We start from the raw sequence: 21,343 nt of genomic DNA, 5'->3' as shown, positions 1-21,343 counted from the left end.
TTGCATGCGCCAAGTCGTAGCTATTTATAAATATAGAGCCAGAAGAGCCGCAAGAAGACGACGAAGAAGAAGAAGACAAACGGAGATTGTAGAGCTTTGGTATGTCATCTTATCGCTGGCTAGCAATCAGGGGGCCATCCGTTGCCCGATGCCCGATGGCCCAGCATCGTCGACGCAATCTGTGTGAAACACTATGCACGCTGTGCCCATAAACTTGGCGAAAAGAGAATGTGCCGCACAGATTTTGTTGTAAATGCGAAGAATGCCTAAGATACAGGGGGAGAGAGAGAGAGAGAGAGAGAGGGGCAGACCGACCGGAGTAGGACTGGTGTAAATGTTAAGATGATGCTGTGCCGTGCCCTCTGCGGTCAGCTGCCTGATGGACAGCTAAGGGAACGGGTTATAGCCCCCTTATACATATTCTCCCATATATACCGTTGCAGCCACAATCTGAACTGTATGCAACTATGGCAATTACTCCCCAGCTGCCCCGCGCTGCTCCTGCTCCTGCCTGGCATGCAGAGTAAACAGTTCTGCTGCGAAAATAATTTACAATGCAACGGCCACAGAACAGTGCCTGCAAAGTGTCTGTGCCATGATGAACGCTAAGCGGGCACGTTTGCTTCGGGGCTCATGCTGGGGATATCTGTGCGGAATCTGTGTTTGGGGGCGTGCTACAGTGCGTGTCGGCCATAAATCTGAAAGCTACACGTTTCTACCTGACTCTGCCAGCTCTGACAGGTTGAATGACGCTAGCAGCACGCCCGCACGTCCTTTTTAGTTGCTTTTTAATGTGGTGGGCGTGGCGCGTGGATTGCCTCTCTGACAGCTCTGTGGCCAGTGCTTGGCTTCATTAAATTGACTTCAGGCTTAGCTTCACCTGCATTCAGCTGTTGCCTTAAGCTTCAGTCGCTGCATTTGCAATTTTGGTTAGCTCGATCCGGAACAAGTGTCCTGCTCGATATGCAGTTAATTGCAACTGCAACTGCAACTAAAACGTTGCAGCTTTTGTGCGCCCCTTTGTTCTGTGCCACATTCATTTTTCATAATTTACGAGCACTTTTATTCAATATTCCAGTCGTTGCCATGATCGATCGGGCTTTGGAAATTTACGACATGACATTATAATTGGCCGATTTGTCATTATAATTAGTGAACACGCTCTGCACGCATGCTGGCTGGCTTGTTGGCTTGTTGGTTAAATGGCTAGCAGGCTAGCTGGACAGTTGGCCTAGGTGACTTGCTTGTGCATGTAGGAGCTCTAAAGGGATTCATTAATTTATGCATAAGATAAACGACTATTTTTAGAAAGGACTCGATGCAAATGTTAAAATTTGTTTTTGCTTCGTTTATACAAAAAGTAATTTTTATGCTTATGAAACAGTCTATTGGGCGCCTTAAACTGGTTACAGTAAATACTCTGGAAGAGTTTAATATGTGCATAAAATGTAATCAAAGTGATTCTAAAGCATATTTATTATTCACTTTAGATATGTATAGAGAATTGATTGCATTGGCTTGCCTTTACACGCTACCGGTTCGATGGTATGGCGCCATCTATGGATAGTTGGCTCTGTTTCAGATTCTTAAATGAACAGCTCGAAAGTATGCAATGATTTTGTAAGGCTTCTTATTTACCAGTGAATGTAAAACTAGTAGTGGATGGATAGCTGCTTTTATTTATTTATTTAATTTAATTTTTTCCAATTTTTCTTAGACATTTTTTTTTTTTAAATTACCACATTTTAAATAATTAATAAATACTTAAAATTTATATATTTTTAATTAAATATATATTATGATTTACATATTTTATAGCATTCAAAACAACCTAGCTCTTTAAATATTAATAATAAGGAAGACTTCTTAGCTCTTGTCAGACTAGATGGCACCGCATAATCCCGGTTAAATTTGGAATCGCATTAGGTGCTCCGAAACACCTCTTCACATTTCAGAGAAAACTGCATTCGTAGAGGCAACAATTCGTACCGGAAATACGAACTAAAATTACCAAAAGTCATGAATCAGGCAAAAAGTTAATTCAAGAAGAAAAAATGAAGAAATTATAAATACCTCAAGCTATAACACGGGCCACATGTGCAAGCAAACAAACAAACAAAAAGAATGCAAATCATTGCAGGTCCTCAAAACTGGAGAGTGCAACTGCAGGCGATGCCTTGTGAGTTCATGTATATGGAGCATAACTAATTGTGCGCACAGCAATTAGCAGGAAATTTATTTAAGACTCAACACTTTACTAATCTGCAAGTGTCAAGCGGTGGAAGCCTGCCGCCAGGACAACGAGCAACCGCACCACACAATCATAATGATGATGGCAAGGGAGTTGACGTAGGCAGATCGTCAGACTGTCTGACTGGTTGGCTGGCTGGCTGGCCTGAATGTCAGGGTTGAAGTGTGCGTTCCGAGTAAAAAGACGCAGCACCAGCATAGAGCATACGGCTGGAATCAGAATTCGCTCGAACTGCAAGGGGTTGACTCAGACAGGGGATAGGGGCAAGCAGACAGGAGCAAGAAGCAGGGACCTGGCTGCCGGTTGCCGGTTGCTGGTCGGTGCGATGACAACAGGTCCTTCTTGGTCTTTCAACGGGCATTGGCTCAACAATGTGTACTCCTTGAGCAATGCCTTTGTGTGCTACCTTTTCGCATAATGAAATATAAGTACTGCCATAAGACGTTTGATATCAAAGGACATTCGATCGGGCATGCAACATGCGCTCATTGTCTACGCTGTTGTCTGTTGGCTGTTGGTTGTTGGTTGTTGTTGTCATTTTGTTAAGCGTTTTTTTCGTACTAATGCCAAAGATTACATGTTGATCTCGCATATCTTTCATCTTGACGGTAGATGGAGCTGGGTCGTGCGTGCTTCCCACGTCGCTGACATTCGATACGAGCCGAAAACTGAATTCGAAATCAAAATGCCGTCAGTCAGTTGCGCGGCGAAAGTCATGACAATGCATTAATTAGAATCGCTCTAAAAAAAAAAAAAAAACGAAGATGAACGCACAAATAAAATATTAATTCATAGAGCGTTCCATATTGGGATTGATAAACAGATCTTAGCTGAAATCTAGATAATGCTGTTGACAAGTTTAGCATCGCTTCTTTGGTAGTCAATTGTACCCACGCATGATCGAAAATTGCAGATAAGACATGCCCAAGACCCGTTCCATTCATCAGGCAGTTAGCGCTCTTGATGAGGGTTCATTTCATAATTGAAACAAAAAACATATTGCGCATGCACTCTCCAATTTCAGATCCATGCCAGATTGATCGCAGCTCCATTCACTTGTTCGATTCAGGAAAAGGCCCATAGAAATTGAAATGTCTAGCGAAAACCCTTTTTTTGGCCAGCCTGTAAGCCTCTATCCTTTCACTGTATAAGCATGCTGAAAAGAACATTTCGTGGAAGTTAATTCGAATATTTTCGCTATTTATTCAACTATCTAACTATTCTGTGCGTCTTTTTGTTGAAAATCCTAGAATATCTCCCGCATGATTGCTCCGATCGATTGAATCACTTGTCGAGCGCCCCCATTTCTTCCTTGTTTGTTATTTTATGCTCTCTGCCTTTTGGGGGCTACTCGAGTGTGGAATCAATTGTTATATTATGTAGGCAGTTAGCGCATCAGGTGCCGTCGTATTATTGTGCAGGATAATATGTCTTGAATTGCTTTCGTTTTGTATTCAATTTCAATCAGCCATGTATCCCTAAGTGGAAGCTCACATTGGCCCTAGCATTGGCATTGGCATTGGCTCTCCCACGGCCAAATTAATTGCTTTGATGATGAGTAACACAAGATATCTGAGGGTAAGGTTAAGGTTAATGATCTCCAATGTGAGACCATTGAACTCTATTACTGCGATATACGACTGTTTTTTATACTCATTCACGAAAGTGAATCAGTATATTGGTTTTGTGCAATGTCCGTCTTGCTGTCCGTCCGTCTGTCCGTCTGTCCGTCCGTCCGTCCGTCCGTCTGTCCGTCTGTCCGTCTGTCCGTATGAACGCAATCTATTTCGGCGCTATTGAAGCTAGAGACTTGAAATTTGGAACACATACTCGTGTATATCTCCGATTTATAAAGTGTTAAAATTTTCCCGATCCGCCCATTAGGGGCGTGGCAAATCGGAAAATGCATTTTCCGATATACCAGAAATCATGTTAGTTAAAAAGCTAGAAAGCTGAAATTTGGTATGTAGGTCGGCGTTGACCACCCAAGATCACGAGCTATGGCGGATATATCTACGCCCATTGGGGGCGTGGCAAATCGGATAAAACTGTATCTCCTAAAGTTGTAAACCTAGAATGCTGAAATTTTGCACGTCAGCTAATGGTATGACTCTATAAAGTCTAAAGATAAAATTATAAGTCTATGCCCATTGGGGGCGTGGCAAATCGGACCTGAAGATATAGTGATTTTAAAAATTCTCCTATATTTTGGACACTATTGATGGCAGAGACCTCAAATTTTGTATATATACTCGGACTGATCACCCAAGATCAAAAAGTTTTGTCGGATATATGTCCGCCCACAGGGGGCGTGGCAAACCACAAAAGTTTATATCTCCTAAAGTATAATAGCTAGAAGCTTTAAATTTGGATAGTTGAGTTACTGGTAGCCTCCTCTATCGATTCCCCAAAAATAATTTGTACGCCTCTTTAGGGGCGTGGCATATCGAAAAATACCCTGTAATTTTCACATTTTTTGAGGTTAAGCATTCAAACTTTGCAGTTAGGGTACCGTTATCTCTTTCTAAAAACTGACCAAAAATGAGGTGTCTACGCCCAGTTGGGGCGTGGCAAATCGGAAAAACCTGTATATTCTACAGTATTAGAGCGAAACTTAGCTACTAAATTGTTGATGGGATGTGAATGAGTATTCCGCAGTCGGTAACGCCCGACTGCAACGTTCTTACTTGTTTTTTATTAATTCTGTAAATCAACGTATATAAGCAAATCTGTACTTACATGAATGTAGATGTATAAAAGTAAAAAAAAAACAACAATTAATTCAAATATTCAAGTTTCTATCTTTAGAGTAACAAAATTGCTTTTTGACTGATAGAAGTAAAGCAATTTTATTCATCTACATACAGGATAATTTTGTGTATTCTTTGATTCTGCATTAACATTTCATTGAGGTTTGAAATATTGTCAAAATGATCAAACTATCAATAATGTTGATTCAAAAATACATATTTTCAAGATGAACGTCATTTTTCTTTTAAACCTTAAATAGTAAATTTCATTTCTATATGACTCTTGCTTTAGATGAAGTTTATTATAATTTTATAATTTGTGTATTATAATTTTTTCTCTAATGATACAGAAATATCAATCTTTCTGTGGATGATCAGATTAAATATATTGGGCAAAAAATGATATATTAAATAAGCATGCTTGTAAGACAATTATATGAATAAAATATTTATTTTAATATTAAATATTTTTTATTTAATAACTCTATTAACATCGAGGGCTAAGTACCGAGGAGATCTAGTTTTTTTACTAGAACTTCTTTGTTTACATCAGGTTGCCTTACGGCATTTATATCAATCGAGTTTGCCGACTTCCTGCTACAGTACTAATCAGGCTTTTTAATGTTAATAAAATCAAAGAAAGTTACCGCTGGTAATGCAACTATCTGCTGATCGATGGAGTAAACAAAAGATGCAAACTAGTGTTTGCGACACTTTTAACTGGAAAGCTGGTGGGCGGAATAGTAGATGTCTATCATTGCTGGGCAAGTGAAAAGACAAACACATTTTGCTAAGAATATTTGCAGGAAATGTGTAAAATTTCGTTAATCGTTAGATGAAATCGGAAACGTCTTTGAAACGAGGTGCAGGCGTGAGAAATGCAACGCTATGGCATCATCTATCGCTGGCTGCAAATCAAATAATCTCAGCATGACATAATCTTCTTGGCTTAGCACATGCAAACGACTAAGCCAAGAAACAAAAAAAAGGCAACCAGAAACGGCCAGCAGTAGCAGCAGCAACAGGACAGGACATCCTACTTACGTCTACAGCAACAACAACAGAAAACAGAAAAAAAAAATCAATTCTAAAAAAGGCAAACAAAAAGTCCTTAAGTTATGTTGTGCGTCATTTTGGCTGGCAAATGGAATGAAAACAAAAGACATCAGAGAGCACTGCGAGGACCAGAGGAACGCGAAACTGAGATCAACTAAACTGAGAGGACGCAGCACAAAAGGACATGGCACTTATGCAAGCCTTCGCTGTTCGTTTTTTATGGAACCAGGACACAACAATCAACAATCAACTGAAATGGAAGCAGCGACTTCATCACTTGTTTCCTCTGCGCGCGCTACTCCTGCTCCAGCTTCTGCTCCTGTTGCATAAATTGCGAGCATTCAAATGCCTGAAAGAGGACACGCTCAGATATCAGGTTAACATCAGCACGGCAGCGAATCCCATTGGGTTCCGAGAGATGATGAGTACGATGCACGCATATGATCTTGGAGGTGTGTCCCATTGTTTGGTCGCGCTTCCGTGGCAGCTATATGAAACTTATCTCAGCGGATGCCTTTGCTTTGCTCTCATTACAAACACACATACATAGAGATTTATATATGTATGTATATATTTTGCACGTGCAGCTCTGGGAACCAAGGCTCGATAGTGCTCCTATTCCTCTCTGTATCTGTTTGTCAAACCCGACAAAAGTTGCTCAACTTTGTGCCGTCATTTGCCTCGGCTCCTACTTTACGCAATTTCGAGCCGACATTTGAGCACTTTAATTTCATGTTTTTATGAATTGTTCAAATGATTTCTCAAGATCAGATTGCTTATCTGTCAGCTACGTACCTTGTCCCTTATCCCCTACTCTGTCTCTGCTTCAGCCCTGATTCAATTTATGCACTGTGTAATTATTGCGCTTTTTCGTAGTTCGTAGTTGTTGTACCTTTTGAGATTTTGTTCGGGACTATAATAGTTTACTTCCTGGGTAACATCCTTACGAAACTAGCACTTGGTTGCTTAGCCATTTCGACGTGATCTCTGAGTCGCTTCCTGTTGATGTGGCAGTCGGCTCGTTTCTCATGCACTCAATCCTTTTGTTTGGCTTTTGGGGACTTGTCTGTTTTTACTTTCGGGTTGACGTGCTTTTTGCTTTTATGAACTCTGCTTTGACTGAGCGGAGTTGCATTGGTTTCTTGTTCGAGCGGAAGTTGCCTGAAACGTATTTTCATTTCCGCTGATTTTATGCATACTTAAAAAATAAATTTACATAATATAGGCGCCAAAATTATAAGAATTTTATGACAAAATGCTAGCAAACTGCAGATAACGCGCCAAAAGCAAACAAAATGTCTTCGAAAATTAGGGAGAAAATAAAGAGGAAAAGACACATATGATAAATGTATCAAAATATATAAACACAAAGACTGAACTAATAATCTGTATCAATGTAAGCAAATCACATTTTCTGCCCTATTTTCTCATCTATGATCAAATATTTCTAGAGGCTTACATAACGCGTTATCGACCTGAAATTTGAAAAGCACATGTTTCTTATCCAATACATGATCTACATAAGGTGGAATATGTAAATATACGAAACTACGTTCGGCACGGTCATAAACGAAATACAAAGAGTTCACCTAATGACATTTCGGGACTTTCCCATCAAAAGTCTGGCGCGATTCATAATGATGGGCGAGGGTAAGGGAACAGCCGGCAAATGTTCTTGCTGCTCAATGAACGGTGCCAACTTTTGGGCCATAAACAGTAAAACATGAAATTTTCCGCTCCAAACCAAAGTAAATGAAGGAAATTTCCCAAATTCTCTAACCCTTTTTGGTTCTGCCGAACTGTCATTAGGTTTGTGGCGTCGTCAGACGCCTGACAACAATGTCATACAGTAGTGGCATGTATTCTTATATAGTGGCTGCGATTTTGATGCATGTTTATGAGTGCTAACCCTTTCGGCCACTATCAACTGTGATTCATAAAAATGCAACGAAAGTGCCAATGAGGACCATAAAACTTTGCTGCCCAATGCAGCTCGCTACCTAACAGCCATTCTTGGCATTCTTCGAAGACAAAAAGGTGCTAACTACAGTTTTTGTGAACCATCATTAGCCTTAGCTCTACCCAGGCGACGACGCGTCGGCTGCTGCGCCCGCTTGCGCCCCTACCTACCACCCGCTCAACCCTTTCGCTTTCGCAAGGCGCAAGGCTTAACCTGCAGTCTTTAAGGAATTTTGCTAAAAAGTCATATGCTGTATGCTTTTCGCCGGAATATCATTATTGACTATGCTTCTTCTTCTGTTTTCCAAGTTGACCTTCAATTGGCATATGACCATATGCGTCTTAGGCCTACCTGAGTGTCGATCTGTATCTTGGCTGCCTGCGCGCGACTGCTGTTTAAGGACTTGTGGTGGATTTAGCGGTAATCCGCGGGGATTAGCGGGATTAGCAGTTCGCCGGCGTTACAGAATTTCATTAAGTAATGGAGCGCTACTTAACTTGAATGAAAGTCGCGCTCGGAGATTTCCTGCGAATTTCCCTTAGGTAAATTCAATTGAAATTGGAGCCCAGGAATATTTATACGATCGAATTATATGGGAAAGTTAGATAATGAGAAAAATAATGGGAGTGGGAGTGGGCAGCTGGTAGCAATATTAGAGACAGCATCAATTGAAGCGAAGGTCATGCATATTTCTGAGTTCCCACGATAAACCCTTAGTTAGTCAGCACAGTCACATCACATCATTCAAATTGACCGATGGCCAGAGAACAGTATACTAAAAATGAATATGTCATCGTCATCTGGTTTACTAGAGCATCATAATCAACAGTATTCAGCATTGTACCATCCATGAGCTAATGATCTGAATCGTTGCATCGGAATAACATCACACGCAAGCACATTCCCATGCTGCACACCTGAGAGACCAGAGAGACGGACAACTCGCTGGTGGTGGGTGGGTGTCCACGACACATGCTCATCGCACCCAATCTAAGCACCATCAACAACTACCCTCGGCAACAGCATCAGTCCACTCGAGGGGTTGCTATTCTAATTAGACCCTTTTCATTTTATTATTTGTTATTTGGTGTTGCTGTTGTTGCTATCATCGCAAGCGTTTTATTGATCAAGTTACGCATCCGTAATATGAATCGAAATATATAATTGCTCTTTTTAAATGTCTCGTCATCTATCAATGCGTACGCATTGGCATTTGCATTTACATTTGCGGACTCGAGCTCGAGTTCTCACAGCAGCAACAGCAGCGAGGGACTGACAACCCCTCGGTCAAGGCTGGGCTAGGCGTTCGAGTTTTAATCGCACCAGACTTACGGGATCTTGCTTAACATTATAAAGTACAATATTTTTCGCCCGAATTCTATAATGCTAGAGCATTTGCCTTGGGCGTTGATCCTTTTGTTGAGTTTTTGCCTCTGTGAAAAGCTTGCTTTAAATTATTCGCCCTTGGCTGATCTTGATCTTCGTCTTCGTCGTTGTCGTCGTCTTGGTTTTAGTCCTGGCCTCTGGCTCTAATCTGCTTAAGCGGCACGCGATTAGGCCAATGCCTCTGAGGAAACCTTGCTGGCTGTTGGTTAAGTTACGCGTGGGGCGATTAAAATGATCCCACTTGAATTTAATTTGAGCTGCCTCTGTAAAAGGCATACTCTAAGCAGGCTTAGTTAGGGCTAAGTGAAAGAGAGGCCGAAAGAGAGAGAGAGAGCGCGATAACGGGTGGCTGTGCTGGGCATGAGTGATTAAAGCTGCAGCCTTGAGTGGCTGCCACAAAGTGTTTGATATTTGCCCAATCAATCGCAGAGTCTACTTACAGGACAATTACATCATAAAAGTTCAGTTGGCTCAATAGATGAATGAAACAATTGCACTAAAAGCACCCCGCACTGAACAACCCTTGCACCGTGGTTCGGGTGGTGCAGCACAGACACAAACGACATGTACCCACAGGTACTTCACACAAATCACAAAGCGGCAACAATGGCCAGCGCCATAAACGGCCAGCCATGAGTGCTGCTGCTGATGAGGATGTGCCTGCTCATAATAACAACTGTCACACTGCCAAAGAGAAGGTAAAGGACAGAGAGCCAGAGAGAGAGAGAGAGAGCGAGTGAGACAATAGAGAGAGCGTTTGGCAGGTAGACGCTGAGAGCGAACCTCAACGGAAAAAGACCATAAAATCTCAGAGGCGAAAAGTTGAGAATGAGCATGAGCGACGGCTGCTCAATGAATTTTTCGCAATGGCAGCCGCTGCTGCAGGATCATAAATCGCTGCCACGGCAGCCAGCGCGTTAGAGGTAATGCGTGCGAGTGAGCAGACAATAGCTGGCCAACCCTCTCTGGCTGGGCAGCGCAACGACCAATAAACGCGCGCGGCTGCTACCTAGGGGTGATCGACTGTTCGTTGAATGGCACGGCAGCAGGATTGAGAGCAGGACTATTAAAACAGGAGCTGGGTGGTGAGCAGACAACACAATCATCCGTGATCTCAACGAGTCCACTTCGCTCGTCCACGTCGTCGTCGTGTAGTACGCCAAAACAGAAGTTCGACTCAAGCCTTCAGAGCTGAAAACTCTCAAATCGAAACTAACGAACATAAATTTGAAAGCAATTTGAAAATTGCGCCAAGTGAAAAGTGTGTGTGCTTTTATTCTGCTGAAATTGTGCCTAATAAATCGCCAAAATTACGCCCCACATCGGTATGCAATCGTCGGAGGGTTCGCCAGACATGATGGATCAGAAATACAACAGCGTTCGGCTGTCGCCAGCTGCATCCAGTAAGTATTGGTTCCACCTAACATAGTTGAGGAGCAAACTCCATCCCGACTCCATTCAAGAGAAACAAACTAACTCAAACTTTATTTCTTCTGCCTCCTTCAGGTCGCATCCTGTACCATGTGCCGTGCAAGGTCTGCCGGGATCACAGCTCCGGCAAGCATTACGGCATCTATGCCTGCGATGGTTGCGCTGGCTTCTTCAAGCGCAGCATCCGACGCTCTCGCCAGTACGTGTGCAAGTCACAGAAGCAGGGACTCTGCGTCGTCGACAAGACGCACCGTAATCAGTGCCGCGCCTGCCGACTGCGCAAGTGCTTTGAGGTGGGCATGAACAAGGATGCCGTGCAGCATGAGCGCGGACCACGCAACTCAACGCTGCGCCGTCACATGGCCATGTACAAGGATGCTATGATGGGTGCCGCCGAGATGCCGCAGATACCGCCAGAGATACTCATGAATACAGCTGCATTGACTGGATTTCCCGGCCTGCCGATGCCCATTCCGGGCGTGCAACGTGGACACCATCACGGCGCACTGAGTGCCGCCTTCCAGCCCCCACCGCCTGCTGCCGTACTTGACCTTTCGGTGCCGCGTGTGCCACACCACCCTGTGCACCAGGGCCATCACGGCTTCTTCTCCCCCACCGCCGCCTACATGAATGCGCTGGCCACCCGGGCGCTGCCACCGACGCCGCCGCTAATGGCCGCCGAGCATATTAAGGAAACGGCTGCAGAGCATCTTTTCAAGAACGTGAACTGGATCAAAAGTGTGCGCGCCTTCACCGAGCTGCCTATGCCCGACCAGCTGCTGCTGCTGGAAGAGTCCTGGAAGGAGTTCTTCATCCTGGCTATGGCGCAGTATCTCATGCCCATGAACTTTGCCCAGCTGCTCTTCGTCTACGAGTCGGAGAACTCCAATCGCGACATTGTGAGCGTTGTTGCCCGCGAGGTGCACGCCTTCCAGGATGTTCTGAACCAGCTGTGTCATCTGAACATCGACAGCACGGAGTACGAGTGCCTGCGTGCCATTTCGCTCTTCCGCAAGTCGCCGCCCGCTGCTAGTTCGACTGAGGACCTGGCCAACAGCTCCATACTAACTGGCAGCGGCAGCCCCAACTCCAGTGCCTCGGCTGAGTCTCGTGGTCTCCTGGAGTCCAACAAGGTGGCGTCCATGCACAACGATGCCCGCAACGCACTCCACAACTACATCTCGCGCACGCATCCCAACCAGCCGCTGCGCTTCCAGACGCTGCTCGGCGTCGTCTCTCTGATGCACAAGGTGTCCAGCTTCACGATCGAGGAGCTGTTCTTCCGCAAGACCATTGGCGATATTACCATTGTGCGTCTCATTTCGGACATGTACAGCCAACGCAAGATCTGAGGCCCACTCTAAGTTGAATTGCATCGAAGTCGGAAGGACTTGCATTGCCGTCGGCAAGACCGCGTCCGCGCACTTGAAGTGCCTTCGTAGTGCTGGAAACTGTGATATCTGAAAGTATAATTGGAGTTGAGGAGTTGGAAGTTGGGAGCTGGGAGTTGAGGAGGTTGACGGGTTACACTGGCTGAGACAGTGACAGTGACCATTGGACAATATTCAACAGTGAACTGCTGCAGAAAGCTTACAAATCTCTTGGATCTGAGCCTTAAAATGTATTCGTTATACGTACATCTTTTTCACAACGTGATTCGAAAAAGTTGAAACTTTTTTTTTAAGTTTTATTAATACATTAGTACATATCATATATGTTTAATAAAATTAGCATAGAAAAAATACAAAATATATAAAAATATAAATAGCTAAAGCTACTCTCAAAACAAAAACAATTTGATGAATTATTTAATGGGTATATCGTTTCATATCTTGGAATACGGGTGTATATTTAGATGTAATCTTATGTAGATAAAATATATAATACTGATTTCTGTGATATATGAAAATATAATGTTAGATATTTGTTGTCATAGAATTCATTGAGATGATTTTATTTCCAAAGTTGCAATCATTCTAAATAGGTTCAGTTCAATTTAAAATAAAGGCCTTGGAATTATTATAAATTTCACTAAGTACATTTTATCATTCAATCTTTCTATTTGTAAATCAAAGTAAAAGACGGAAGACAGAGAAGTAAATTATATATATATATATATTTTTTTTTAATCTTAGATTTTACAAACATTTTTTTTAAAAGGCAACTGTGAATATTCTTTTCTAATTCAATTATGCGAAATTCTCGATATTAAAACTTATTTTTATTTTATATTAGACTGACATTCGATATAATCTTAAACTAAAAACTATTTAACCTTTTAAACGACTTCTTTGGGGCTCACAAAAAAGTCATAGGACCAACCGCAGTGCCCGTCAAGGTAATCTAAAATGCATTATGCAAATCCTCGAACAAAAGATCTGCTGCATTTGGGATTGAAATCAAACAAATTAGCATAGTTTTTCCACATCAACAAACCAAAGTCGGGATTAATTTGGAATGGCAGTTGGCTTTAAAATGGCCGCTCCAAATCGCTGTCCCCTCGACTGGGCCGACTCTCTGCCCTTGGCCTAGATGCCTGGTTGCCTGGCTGCCTGGCTGCGTACAAAACAGAATTCAAAAAGTTAAAAAGCAAAAATTCACTTTTGATGACTTTGTCGAGCGGCGTTGGATCGCTGCTATGTCCATGGCAGACAATAGCAATTGAATCCTTTGACAATGGCACATGGAACCGGGCATGCCATAATGTATGTAGTATCCCTTCGACTGAAGGCTGAACAAACAAGGAACGAGGAAAACAGTTGCCAATCGTTTTGGCTGGCTGCTGCAAAATTGTTGTAATTGCGTTGGCCAAAGTAAATAGAAATGTTGAATGCATCCATACAAATATATCCTCTATATAGATATATATATATATATATATATATATATGTGTGTGTGTGAGTGTGTGTGATGTCTATGGCACTGACACACATTCAGTTTCAGGAGCATAGTGCAAAAACCTACCCTAACCCGTAGCACCCATAGCTCAATGCTTGCGGGGATTTGGAATTAAATATGCTTCGTTGCTGCTGCCATTTCGACTTTGCCAAGGTCCATGCTCGACTCTGCTTGGATGCTGCAGATGCTGTTGTTGTTGTTGTTGTTGTTATTGGTGCTGCTGCTGTTGAATCCGGCACAAATTTTGTTGTCTCTGAGGGCACAAAGCGTTTCGACTGCTGCCGCTGGGTTGTTGAGCCCTTTTAAGTCCTAATGGCCCTTTATTATCTGCCTTTAGACTTTTAATAGACTCAGAGGCGACGACGACGGTTGTGTGTGTGTATGTGTGTGAGGCTCTATGCAATTGTGGTTGTTGTTGTTACAGTCGTAGTCCTAGCTGTGCGCCTGTGTTGGTTTAATCCTCATCATTCTGTCATCAGTAACGTTTTTCTGCACATTGTTGGCTTTGCATTGTTTAGGTCTTAATTTGTAGTTTTCCCTTTTTTTCGCATTCGCAATAAAAAGAGAGAAAATTTTCACTTATTGATTTCCTCTGGCGAAATGTGGAGCAAGCCCTGACTAAGCCGTTGGCTCTAATTGAAATCCTTGATTAAGCCACCAACCAGCCGAGGGACTAACTTGTGTCACAAGCTTTGGGCCCGTTCGGTCCACTTGAACTGCTTTAAATCAGCTCAAGACTGAACTTCAACTCCCTCCCAGGGTTGGGTGGGTGTGTGGGCTAAGCCGGAGCCAGCTCAGATCAATCGCTGCTGCAGCTCTTCAGCTCAAGTGGCTCTGCGGCCAGAACTTCGTCGGAATCTGGCCCGAAGCTGGCGGATTTTCGGTAACACTTTTAATTCATAGATTTTCGTTGATTAAGTAATCCGCGTCCTCAATGAAGGGCGACGTGCGTGATTAACGCAATTCGCGTAAGCGAATGCCGCAGATCCGCAGACCTGCTTACCGGGGCAGGTGTGGAAAGACACGTATCCCCGCGTCTGTGGCAGGTTTTCAGCTAGCTTAGCTCCGACGACAGGTCTTCGATGTGAGCCGAACTCCGATTGTCATTCCGAGTTCGTGTCCGAGTCTGAGTTCGAGTCCGAGCTCGATGTCTGTGTGGATCATTGCGTTGGTTAGGCGGTTATCCATGCGCAATTACCTAGCGAAACAAAAATATGAGTATGCAAATAGATTTTAATGGGCTGGATTACCCTTTTGCTAAACGCTCAAATCCTGGCCGGGCGGTCGACAAGGCCGCATCATGGGCCATTGTTTTCAAATATAATGAGAATGTCTCTAAGCCAAAATATTAAACATCCGTGCGATCCTTGCCAGCTAGCCGCAAGACGCAAGCTGCAAATCCGGCTTCCGTTTGCCTCATTGTTGTACCTGAAGTCAGTCCCAGGACGAGTTGGTTCGAGTTGCTCGGCCAACCGAACGGCAGCCAGTAGAAGTCAAAGCGGTACCAGGGCGGCGTTGTTTTTGTAAATTGAGTAGCTCGATTTATCGCCAGATCAATTTCCTATATCTGCCGCACAGATAAGCGAGCGAGCGGGAGGGAGATAATATATACACATATTCATCTTCTCTAATTCTAATTGTTGTATGGCTTATGGACTAGAGACTAAGCCTCGGCCCTGCCCCGCAGCCTGTACGGCAGCTTAACTTACTTTAGTGGGCAAATGGCTGTTTTTCTGTGGAAAATTCGATTTGCATTTTCGCAAAGGCTCCGAGGCAGTGGCATTGTTGTTAGCGCTTAGCTAGTTAATTTGACGTTTGGACGTATCTAATGATGTTTATTAGCAGAACTAGTGCAACGCACTAGCAGCTGCTCCGCAGGAGAATCAGCAGCAGATCACAAGATCAGATTCCCATAGCTGAGCTGACAATCAAAATCAGTGAAGCGTTTGCTAATCAAAAGTACTTGGCACATTGGCACATCCTAGCGTCTTTTATGCTCTTAAGTACTTGATGCCCGAGTCTAAGTCTACGTAAATCTTCAGTTTTTTATTGTTACAATCTGCGTTGGGCACAATAGGGCCCGAGGGCAGCTGATGAGTGGACCTCCTGGAGGTGAGAAAAATATTGAGGGCAAATCGCGACGATCCCAACGAACAAAGGCTGCCGGGCTTCGACTGATACTTGAGAGCTCAAGAGCAACTTGCGTTTAACCTCAAGAAAGTTGCAATTGCCCGCATTTTGGAGATCCACGGAGAGTGTTTCGCTCGAATTTCGCTTCGAATATTGACAGGCAAAACAAGTGTTATGCGATCAGCGGCGACAGTTTTATATGGGCATGTCGAGGATTATTACTTTCTGATGCTCAATCAAAAGCTGAGCCTTGCTGGACCACCAAGACGACAGAGCGTTGTGTGTGTTCCAACCCACTCCATCCCTCTCTCTTTCCCTCTCTCTCTCTCTTTGGTATAGGGGCTTAGTATGGGAAACTTATGCGCTGCCAGTATTGCCACACAACTGCTTGCATTTGCTGCATGCAATCGACTGTAGGAAGTCCTGTGCGCAGGAAGCTGTTCCTCTGCGGCTGCCTCGGGGCAACTGATGACGTCGCAGCCTAATTGAATTTGTTGCCTTTCCATTTGATGTTGTCTTTAAATTTGCTTTTTGTTGTTAGCATAACAAAGCCGACGACCGCTCACTGCCCCGAGGCGCTAGTCGACTGCGTAGATAGTTCATTAGGGTAACTCGCAATCTGTCTGGAAAAAAAGAAGACATCATCTAATCCAAACGCAATGTCAAAATGGCGTCGCAGCTGCCTTGAAGTGCTTATTATATGGCGAGCTATGCATTTGTGTGACGATAAACTATTATTTAAGTAGAGGGAATATTTCATTTAATTAAGCTGTTACACGAGTCCCCCCAGCCACTGTGAGGCCCCAACCCAGGAAAAACCTATTCGGGCACCCCTCTTGATGGTCGGGAAAAGTTTGAAACTTTTCAACTTCCGGTCAATAAAGCAGGTGGTCATCAGGTGCATGGCGCATCCGTGAATGAAGCTATTATCGTATCACGCAAGTCCCGTACACGTACAAGTCCTGGGAACACGGCCCAAGTTGACCCGCAACGCTAAAAAGTGAAAAGCAGTCGCGTCATCATTGCAGCTTGAAGGCCAGCGGTGGCGGTGGCGGTGGCGGTGGCAGCGGCGGCTGTGGCTTGCACCACCTTTGACCAGGAGCGTCATCAACAACATCAATAGGGCCATATGTCAAAATAACGAGCGCTCAGACCGAGCCACCCCAGAGGCGTAACGGTAATTTGGGCAACCCTGTGCTGCTGTGCTGCATTCCAAAACAGAGGCGACCGTGCACCAAGTGCATTGCAAATATTGGAAGGGAACGAGAAGGGGGAAGAGGGGCTCGTAACGGGCCTTCGAGCACTTGAGAATGTAACAAATCGACTTTGACAAAGCTTCGAGCCCAGCAACAGCCGCAGCCGCAGTCGCAGCAGCAAAACACACGGCGTATGGGAAAGCTGTCGTTCGTGTGATTTGGGCGAGGTTGCCACTTGAGCCACCCAAGTGGCCACTTTTACACTATACAGCAGCAACTCGAGACCAACTCACACCGAAAAGTGTATTAGTTATATGTTTGCGCTCCCAGGATATGGAGCGAGGAGCAAAAGAGAGAGAGGGAAGCAGAGAGCGAGGTAGAGAGTGTGTGCTAAAACAAAAGGGGTTGTTAGTTAGAGGTATGTGGCGGATATTGGCAAACCAATTTTGGAGAGCCTTTGTTTCGCTGAACGTCGCGAATAAGCCACAAAGGATCAACAATGCTCGAAAATTATTTTGTAGAGCCAGCAAGCCGAGCCACTTGGTGGACTGCTGCAGAAAACATTAATACTTTCCACAGAGGCAACTTTGTTTCCAACTCTCGAGTGGCTATTGGCAATGCAACTGGCGACAACGATCGCTCGAGCCCGGCCAGAGCGCGCCACGGCTCACCTTAGAGCCAAATGACGACAGCTGTCAGAATGCGGCAACAACAAAATCAACTTCAATTTTATGATTATGTATTACTACAACTACACACACACACAGACACACACACATAGGCGACCTATAATTCATTACAATTCTTTTTTATCGAAGCCATTTTGTCAAATAAAAGGGATTTGCGGCATAATCCGCAAATGGGACGCGAAAACTGTCAGGGAGTCTGCGGCTGCGGCGATTCGGTGACAAACTAAACACTAAACTATCCTCTCGAAAGGCGGGGCGCCTGACATACTGACATCACAATTGACAAGAGGCGAAACAACAGCTGGTTAACTGACTGCCATTGACAATGGGAGATAAAAAACCGAACGCTTTTCAATTTGCTCTAGCATACAGATTAGAGCCAGAGCCAGAGCCAAAGAGAGATAGAGAGAGAGAGAGAGAGAGGAGGAGGAGGGAGTTGGGAAGGGAGAGCGATCAACTACATATACCCTGTAGGTGAGCGCAATTTAAGCGCTTACATGGGAACTAATTTCTGAAGTACCCTCAAACACTTCATAAAATATTTGCATCAGTCTGCGGCAAGCGCGCGACAGCCCGCTGCGGGGATTAGCCGTACAGCAAACATGGCGACAATCATGATAGAGAAAAAATGAAGAGAGTTAAGCCAGTTAGAGGAGACACTGGGGTGCCGAAGGCCAAATACCCTTGCCGAAAATTCTTCTATGTATTCAGTGCATTAATATGTATTTCTTTTAAAGCAACTCAATTTCCACAAAATCCCTTTACGAAACGGGAAATTAAAAAAAAAATAAATAAAATTATAAAAAACAAAAATTAAAGAAAACTATTTTTAAAAGTTTTTGATATTACTATATATATTTTTTTTAAATATATATTTTGGTTATATTCTTCATTTTTATTTGAACCAAAATTAAATAATATTAAAGAAACTATTGAAATATTCTTCTACGCGTATACAATATTATCTACATAAAATCACAAACGGCTATCTCAAAAGCATAATAAAAATAGTTTGGTATGAATAACAGATAATTTATAAAGAATAATGATTTTATTATTATATCCATTATTTCTTAGAGTATTATACATACATACTCTCTTAGCATTTGAGACCAAGCCTTTTGATAACAAATTCCTTCATTCAACTATTATACCTTCTGCTAGAGTATTAGAACTCACGTTCCGAGTGGAACTCGTATCTAACGGATCGCGTTAGGTGGCACTGACTTGGCGTGGCTTGTCAGCTTCATGTGGGCTGCTGCTGCTGACATATTCCTTGGGGTGGCAATCGAATGTAAACAGTGATGCGCCTGGCCTACGGGTTGAGCCTTGGTCCTGCGCGTGCTGCGACTGAGCTGCTTAAAAAACTAACTATTACCCGTCACTGTTTACCATACGGATCACACTTGAGAACCGTTGACAATGTTGCGCCAGCAGCTGAGATGCGCTACAGTTGGGTCGACTGCGATGGTAGGGCAGTGAACTGCTCTCTAGAGCCGGCTGGAAAATGCTTTGTGCGTTGGCTCGTTTAATTTTAATGAGTGTGTGTGTCGCTGTCTGTCTGTCTGACTGGCTGACTGGCTGGCTGCCAGCTAGTTTTGGCTGTCTGATGAGCCGTTGGCTGACCCGATCCTATGCAACTGTTTCCGTTTCTGGACTCGTTTCAATTGTCTATCTCTATATATTTTTAGGGGTGGCTGGCGGCACCCCCTGGTGCGATTTGTAGATGCGCTATGTAAATTGTCACATTATTGTCATAATTCTCAGGCAAATGAAAATGGGAAAATCATCAACACGAAAATACTTATGACATAATTTGTGCTTTGTTGTGGTTAATTGCCACAGTTTTGTCGATTTATGGGGCGTGAGATTAACGAGGAAAGAACAACACTAGCTGAAGCTCATTTCAGCACTTTATTTCACATATGATTTACACTCACTGAAATGTTGGGGAAATATGATATGAAATAAACAATAACTAAAAGCGAATTTACAGCTAGTATTGAGCAACTTCTTGCAAAACAATTCAGAATATTTTCTCAGACATATCAAAGATCTTAAGAATCTTGAAAGTCTTTAGCCTCAGCCAATTAACTGCAACTCAATGAACTGAAAAATCGCGCAATGCAAAAGCCTTAGCCACTGCAACCGAAATAAGTAGAAATCTGCTATCATATCATCCTAACAAGTATCTGACGCATCTCTTTGGTGTCTGCTCGGAAAGCCGAAATAATTGAAACCAATTAGTTTCGAAAAACCTTTTAATTGTGTATTTTCAATGCCCGTCGGAGCATGTGTAAATATTTTCATAGACAGCAAAAACCAGGAGCACAATGCGCACAAAGCCAGACGAAAAGTAAAATGGGAGAATAGAAAACGGAAAATGGAAAATGTGAAACAGGCAACATGTGAGAACATGGCAATGACCAAAATAATCCAGTGCATGAAAGGAAAGAAAAATCGAATGCAGTTTCAGCTGAAAAACGTAAGAAATTGCCAAATAATTGCAGGCGGCTAGAAAAACTGGCCCGCAGAATGCAAAAGAAAAGCGAGACAGAGAAAAGAAGAAAAGAAAAGCGAGGCATAAAGACAAAAAATCAACCGCAGACTTTTGTTTTGCAAGTAGAAAGGAAAACTGTTGCCAACTGTCGATGGGCTGTCAAAACTGATGTCGATTGAGCTGCTGCTGCTGCTGCTGCTGCTGCTGTTGTTGACTGAGTCGGGAATTGTTTATGGACCTGGTTTCCAAGAGCTAATGTTGGCCAATATTGCGCAGGCGGAGGAAATATTAACGGCACTCTATTAACAGGCGAGCATTACGTCGAATGTGAGGGCACTTTATCCATTCATTGTTGATTTATTTACTTTTTGATTTTATGTCGGTTGCAGTTAATTGGCTACGTTTTGTTGTCAGTCTCTGAGGCTAAGACGGCGGCTCGGTAAACAAATTATCAGTCTTTCGACTCAACATTGCGACATTTCGTATGTAATCAGGATGTGATTAGCTGCAGTTGGCATTGCGTTAATCTCTACTGCATATATGTACATAGTATGCAGAGTCTTAGTTCTCTTGAAGACCTTCCACCTTAGCTCCAAATTCCACTGGCATTATTACCCGCAATTTGCCCAATTTTTAATACACTTCCATTCGATATGCTACGATTTCGATTTCCAAATCTTTCATTATGTTTTTTGCACACTAATGCCATTTTAAATGAAATCAATAAGCAGCTACGCTTGGCATGCTAATTATGATTGGCATATCATTACCAACGAGTAGCCACACAGCAACAACTACATATTTGGCTAATTAAGCAGTTGAAGTCGCCGCCAGCCACAATTCACCTGTGAAAAAGGTTGAAGACAACAAAAACAACGAACCGCGAATATGTTTTAAAGAGAAGTGGAGCTTGGTAATTGGGAGCTGGCGATACCTCACTCGATATACGCGAAGTAAACACTTGAGATTAATTTAAGGTATGAAATATCAATTCGATTATAGCTGAGCAATTGGCTGATGATGTTGATTTATTGTCGCGTCATGCGCTGACTATGTTGAGTGGAGCGGAACTGGAACTGACTCGCATTGAAAAATA

General features: G+C 43.3%; 1 protein-coding gene and 1 long non-coding RNA gene across 2 annotated transcripts; one reads left to right on the top strand and one right to left on the bottom strand.

Annotated features, from left to right (window-relative positions):
- The first annotated feature begins 10,484 nt into the window (after positions 1-10,484).
- On the top strand, positions 10,485-12,572 carry LOC6575143 (protein tailless). The gene is made up of 2 exons (XM_002001123.4): positions 10,485-10,806; positions 10,910-12,572. Exons 1-2 carry the CDS (start codon positions 10,731-10,733, stop codon positions 12,184-12,186), a joined length of 1,353 nt encoding a protein of 450 aa, XP_002001159.1. The 5' UTR covers positions 10,485-10,730; the 3' UTR covers positions 12,187-12,572.
- Positions 12,573-13,583: 1,011 nt separating this feature from the next.
- LOC122757011 lies at positions 13,584-15,733 on the bottom strand. The gene is made up of 3 exons (XR_006356898.1): positions 15,442-15,733; positions 14,983-15,299; positions 13,584-14,930 (listed from the first exon to the last, which is right to left on the bottom strand). It is a non-coding gene; the product is annotated as an uncharacterized LOC122757011 (long non-coding RNA).
- Positions 15,734-21,343: the final 5,610 nt, after the last annotated feature.

Source organism: Drosophila mojavensis, unplaced genomic scaffold, assembly GCF_018153725.1.
Source record: "Drosophila mojavensis isolate 15081-1352.22 unplaced genomic scaffold, ASM1815372v1 contig_231, whole genome shotgun sequence".
NCBI lineage: Eukaryota > Metazoa > Arthropoda > Insecta > Diptera > Drosophilidae > Drosophila > Drosophila mojavensis.
This window is presented reverse-complemented; position numbering and strand designations above follow the sequence as displayed.